General features: G+C 46.4%; 1 protein-coding gene across 3 annotated transcripts in view; it reads left to right on the forward strand.

Moving 5' to 3' along the window:
- The window catches only part of Clc-c (chloride channel protein 3), a 79,695-nt gene extending 77,520 nt beyond the window's left edge, over nucleotides 1-2,175 (forward strand). For all 3 annotated transcript variants that reach the window (XM_077703817.1, XM_077703818.1, XM_077703819.1), the window contains one exon: nucleotides 1,401-2,175. In XM_077703817.1, coding sequence (XP_077559943.1) covers nucleotides 1,401-1,491 — 91 coding nt within the window. In that variant the 3' untranslated portion in view covers nucleotides 1,492-2,175. The remainder of the gene's footprint in view (nucleotides 1-1,400) is intronic.
- The last annotated feature ends 3,825 nt before the right edge of the window (nucleotides 2,176-6,000 follow it).

Genomic DNA, 6,000 nt, shown 5'->3' on the forward strand with positions numbered 1-6,000 from the left:
GAAAATGATGGATGCTAAAGTATGGGTTATGATATGATAGAGGACGAATGGAGGTTTCCAGCAGTAATAATTTATTACAACAGATACATTAGGAATTTTATCAAAACATTGTGAAAACAAAAAAAAAAGTTACAAAAAGAAAAAAATTGATAACCTCAATGCTACTTTGCACACGGTAAACATAAAAACAATTTGAAATATGCACTTTGAACATAAAACGCTTATAGAATAATACTGCAAATATGAGTAGTGTAAGTACAGAAGTTATTTACGTACAAAAATATAAATACAAACACGAACAGCCTCGCGCTGCTCCGGAGCGCTATACCAAGGTCAACTCCGGGTCGTCTTTGTGGAGAAAACGCGACTCTCTGTGCAGTCGGCGTGAAATGGTCTCTCCCGAACAAAGTTGACACCCTGCAGATAAGAGCTGTGGCCTTTAGAACAGGGCTGGATCTGTTAACAACATTGTGCACCTGCGATAAAGCGATTGGAGAAGAAAGCGAAACTCAAGGGCTCACACCTGGTGATGGTCCAGGGCGACTTGACGCACTTTCGCTGGCCGTAGGAAAGTCTGACGAATTGAAGTTGTCTGCTACCATCGTGCACAGATTCAAGCTCAGTTACATCGGAATTCATCGAAATTCGCCGTTTACGCGAAGCATCGACGAGAGGCGGCAATGCCATAACTGAAACCACGTGAACTCGTCTTCCCGGCGGCGAAGGAGATTTAAAAATCCCCCACGCGGCAGAAAAACGAAACTCGAAAGCGAAACTGATACAATACTTCCTCTTTTACCATTTGGATGGCGTGAGCAGTCCAGAAGTGCTCGGAGAATGCCAAAATTTGAATTTGTATTGATCGCTAGCATTTTATCGGTGGGTCACGAAAGTGTTAAAGCCACAATGCTTTCTTCCTTGGGTTGAGTCCTATTCACTTTCTTCATTGAATTGCTGGTTTGCAATCACTCTTTTTATTACAAGCTGGGCAGGGTAAATTTCATTTGCGAAGAAGTTGTTATACCCGCATACGTTTTCCAAAAGGCACAATTGTAAAATTGATAAAGGTAGGTGAAATATGCAGCATAACACTGTTGCCAATTTTGTCCTCTTCAAGGGCTATACGATCACCGAAATTCATTAAGTTGATAAGATGTAATGGTTCGTGAAGTAATTTATCTGGGAAAGCTTGCCTTTGGCCTTAGGGTAGTGATGAAGTGGGAGAATATCAAGTAACAAAGTTCTGAAGCCGCCATTGGTATAAGTAATGAACCATTGCGGGGCCAATCATGCCACTGAAATAGCCTGGAGGAAATCGGAGAAAAGCATAATCAGAACCTTAGTATCGCACAATGGTTACCGCACGCTCCCGATGCTAATTTCCCATTTCACCCTTCCAGGAAAATCTTGGGCATTATCACCAAGAAGGACGTTCTGCGCCACATCAAGCTTCTTGCCAATGAAGACCCGGAATCGGTGCTCTTCAACTGAGAACGGCCAAGTGAAATGTATCTGTCTGGGAGACGCTGTCGGCGTCGTTGTTGAGGTCCGTTTCGAAAGAGGAGATGATTTTGAGCAGCTTCTCATACGTTGCCGGACCATGTTAGCAGCTGTGCATGTAACTCAAAAAAAGGGTTCGCCCCCTCCCCTGCTCACGTTGGCTGCTGCAACAACAACGCGCCTACAAATGCAACAAAGAACAATGGCCCCGCTGTGTGCGTCGTAACAAGAACGTCAAATTTTTCCCCCCCACGAGAGGCCGCTTCTTCCTCCCAAAGTTGTAGCTATTAGTAACGCAGCTCACTCGGCGAAGGCTGGCCGGAGGAGGGAAGCAGCGCTGACAGAGAAGGGGCCAGTTGTTTTGCATTCTCTCTCTCCCGCAATCTCTCTGTGGTGCAGCTGCTTGTTTGTGTACAGTGCGTCGTGTGGATGAACCAGTCGTGGGCAGCCGTCGCCAGTGGTCCCCCCTCAAACCCACCCCCACTCCCACCCTACTCCCTCTAATTTAAGAAAGTCTACTAGTCTGCTGTGCGTTCTGTGCACACGGACTGTCATATTTTCAGTAGTTGCTGCATTTACAATGTTCACTGTTGTTTATATTTTAACAGAACTACGTGTTTACTATTTTGTTGTGCTCTTAATTAACAATATACAACTCCTGCAGCAAGCCCGAAACTGGAGTCTTGTCTTCTTTACTTTGCGCGCTGCCTGTGGCCTTCACCATGTCGGTGGTTGCAGCCACTGCCGTCGGGATCGTGTGACGGCGTACGTGAGAGGATAATTGTTATTGCCGTCATTGGCTTAGTCACAATGTCACTGATCGTAACAGACGTTAAAGCGGGAATTGTCCACAGCCAGAACAATCACCGTCATTGTCATCTCCACTGACGCGGGAGTCTGGCCCAGGAAGCTCATGCCAATGTGAGCGTCACCTGCTATACTCGGTTACAACTTAAGAATGGCAACGGAAGTCGCCGCTGTGCCTCATCTTTGCAGCCAGATGTTACTCCGCGCGGTGCAAGTAGTGCATTACTGGGAATATTTTGAACATGGCACGAGCAGTTTCCCTGATCTTGTGGACTTAATATGCTTATAAACGACTGCAGTGACTAGGGAACTACGGGATAAAAGACAGGCAATATCACGCATATAGCAATCTCCTTTCAAACGCGTGCGCCCGTGACATCCGGCTCCGTCGCTTAGGCGGAGTGATACCTTGTATGAGCATTGCCGTTCTTAACTTGTTCCCGGGTATAGACTTTCTTTCAATGGCAATAGGTTATTTCCGTTTGTGGCGGGCAAAATATTTGGAATCTGGCGTTTGTGTTCCCAGGGTCTGCTGTAGGCCGGAGCTTGGGCAACAAAAGAGTAATTTGAGAAAAAAAGAATGTTGTAATGATTTAATCAATATGTAGTACATAGTTTCTATTGCTCATGTTGTTTCCAGTTTCCATGGCATGCGTGCACAAGTGCACACATAAATGCAGGCACACGCAGGCACAAGTGCATTTCCTGCTTTATTTTTTGTAGTATAGCACATGCTCACGCCTGCCTTATAATGTTACAAAGGAGAAATCATTGAGAGATGGCTTGGCTGCACCAACCACAAACATAGTGCGAAAGCAGCCTACGCGACCAACATTCCAGACCCTCTGCTATAGAAGCTCTGGGCCGTCTGTAATGCAGTCAAAGCAGTAAGCGCACTCCCCAGTATTGCAGAGGTGTATATACAGGGTGGTGCGACGATAATTGGAAAACTTCCTGGTTATTCTGAAAATAAAAACGATTTTCGCCTATGGGAAAATGGCGGCTGATTTGGACGTGCGAGGCAGCGCAAGTTGATCTTGGAACGACGGCGCCACCTGGGGTATTCAGAGTGAAACGCACGTTTGGGATTCACGGTAGAAAGGAGCCAAATGTTGTAGCAGACGATCAGAAAATGCACCTGGAAAGAAGCCAAATGAGCTAGCAGGCGATCAGAAAACCTGCTTTCACATTTTCTGATCGTCTGCTACTCCATTTGGCTCCTTCCTACCATGAATCCCAAACGTGCGTTTCGCTCTGAATACCCCAGGTGGTGCTGTCGTTCCAAGATCAACTTGCGCTGCCTCGCACGTCGAAATCAGCCGCCTTTTTCCCATAGGCGAAAATCGTTTTTATTTATTTTCAGAATAACCAGGTAGAATAACCAGAATAACCAGGCCGCTTCTCTGATGGAGGCGAAAAGCAAAGACGCCCGTGTGTACGAGATTTCGGCGCACGTTAAAGATCCCCAGGTGGTCAAAATTAATCCGGAGCCCTCCACTACGGCGCGCCTCATCGCCTGCGTTGCGTCGGTGCGTTAAAACCCTACAATCAATCATTAAGTACCGTCGTCGTTCCCAGTGTCAAACAAAATAGACCACAAAATGCGACCTTCGTGTCAAGTTTGAGCGCGAACAGGGCGGCGGTTCACTCAGGAAAAAAAATTTTTAAAGTGTTCCAATTATCGTCGCACCACCCTGTATACACAGACTTCCCAGCGCTATGAAGCACCTGAAGCAAGTGCAGACACCTTGAATCTGCCGGCAGATACACATTCTCAATAAGACAGCACACCTTTTTATTCACATACAGGTGCGGCCACTGTGAGAGGTGACACAACAGCGTGTGGCCGCGCTTTGTGGAGCGCCACTTTGGAATCTTGCGGCACATGTGCAATCAGCCATGAGGGGGAAATAGCTGCATGCCACCTGCGCTCTGGTGCACAAGCACTGTAGTCATGGTGTTCTAAAAGAAAGTATTTGGACTGAGTTATCGAGGCACGCATGCACAGAGCACCCCCTCCCCCCCCCCCCCCTAGTGTTTTATTTATTTTTAATAAATCTGGAGCATGTATTTACAAAATCAACAGGGTATGTCGTGTGATTTATTTTCTTTGTAAGGATAAGAATGTTGAAAGAGTCTGCTGTAATGAAAATGACCCTCCGGAACAGGAAGACGCATTTTAAGTTTTCTATTACCTTTTCCATTGCCTACCCACAGGACTTTTTAGCCTCTTCTCTGCATTGAAGTCATTCATTCATTCGTTCCGTTTTCTGTGTGCAGCACGCAGGCGCGCCACGATAACTCAGTTCAAATACTGTTTTCGCACCGTGGCTAGAGTGCTTGTGTTCTAGAGGTCTCATAATAAATATTGGTTTGGCAGTGTGTAGCAATGGGGGGCGAAACCGTAGCAGCTATTTCTGTCTCAGGCAGTGATTGCATACTTGCCAGGTTTCCCCAATTCTCCGAGAGACTCCCGAATTGTGAAGGATTTGTACAATTGTATGTCCAAAACAAAAGTCCTGAAAACGCTCCAATGTTTTGCCAAACCTTTCTCCAAGTCTGGTTTCATTGTGCCGGAGCTACCTGGCAGTCAAATCCAGTTCTACCCCAATTGACATCATTATCAGCGAAGGGCTTAAAAAGTGTTGCCGGCCATGCGCAGAGCCTGAAATGGTCTGTACAGCAGCAATGCTGAATGAGAGAAAGTTCAGCATAGCAGAGAAAAATCTCGCTCACTTCCGGGCGGGATTCTTTTAAACTTCTTGATCACTTTTTTTTGGTGAAGTGTCGCAGGGGCGAACATTGTTACACTCGACAGCATTCTCGGGGCTTCCTGAAAATGGCGGCGTTAGCTTTGTTCAAGATTTAGCAAGGGTGTTAGTAGTTTGTTTGACACAGTTTGGTTCCGGTTCGGTTCTAGCTAAATTAAAAATGCGTGTAAAATATTCCTTTCTGTTCATTCCAGGGGTGAGACAGCTGCGCATATTGCGCAGTTCTGATACAAATGTGTTTTCCTGCGCCGGGCTGCTCCAAAATCTTGAAATTCGCAAAAATTGCGCCAAACTGCTCCAAAACAGTCTGAGAGCCAAGGATTTTAACGTTCCCGTCAGTTTCGGTGGGGGAAAAATGCTTACTGACGGCATAATTTTCCAGCACCACAGAGGTGATGCTGTTTGTAAAGATTTAATCGATTGATCATTTAATAAAAAACCTGCATAAATTTTCCACGACATAGCCTTTTTGAAAGTCACAATGTCGGGTTGCATATTCGGTGAGATTTTAAAGTCTTCCCGTCCAAAACCATTGCAAAGTCCTGTAGAAAAAATACTTATGTGTATTGAGGCGATAAACTACTTGTGGTTGATGAAAAAACGGCAATTTTCGGAGCGCCGTATCTCCGGAACGACATCACGGGGCGCCGCCATCTTGGTGTGGAGAAGATTGGGAAACATGGCCGCCGAGCGACGCAGTTGCTCGACCTGCCCTTCAGGAGAGGAATTAACCAACCTCTTGGGCGGGTGAGGAGCATCGCTAGGCGGATGTGACGTCACGTTTGCTCGCAGCGTTCCCGCGCGGTATGTTTACATTTTTCCGAGTGCTGCCTACACGGCGTACGTGCCGTAGCGATTCAAGTAGTCGCGTTCGACTTATGCGGTCAACGCAAGAATTCATAAACTGGCGATGGTTGTCGCC

Source organism: Haemaphysalis longicornis, unplaced genomic scaffold (genome assembly GCF_048455015.1).
Source record: "Haemaphysalis longicornis isolate Haplotype H1 unplaced genomic scaffold, Haemaphysalis longicornis Haplotype H1 scaffold_3, whole genome shotgun sequence".
Classification (NCBI taxonomy): Eukaryota; Metazoa; Arthropoda; class Arachnida; order Ixodida; family Ixodidae; genus Haemaphysalis; species Haemaphysalis longicornis.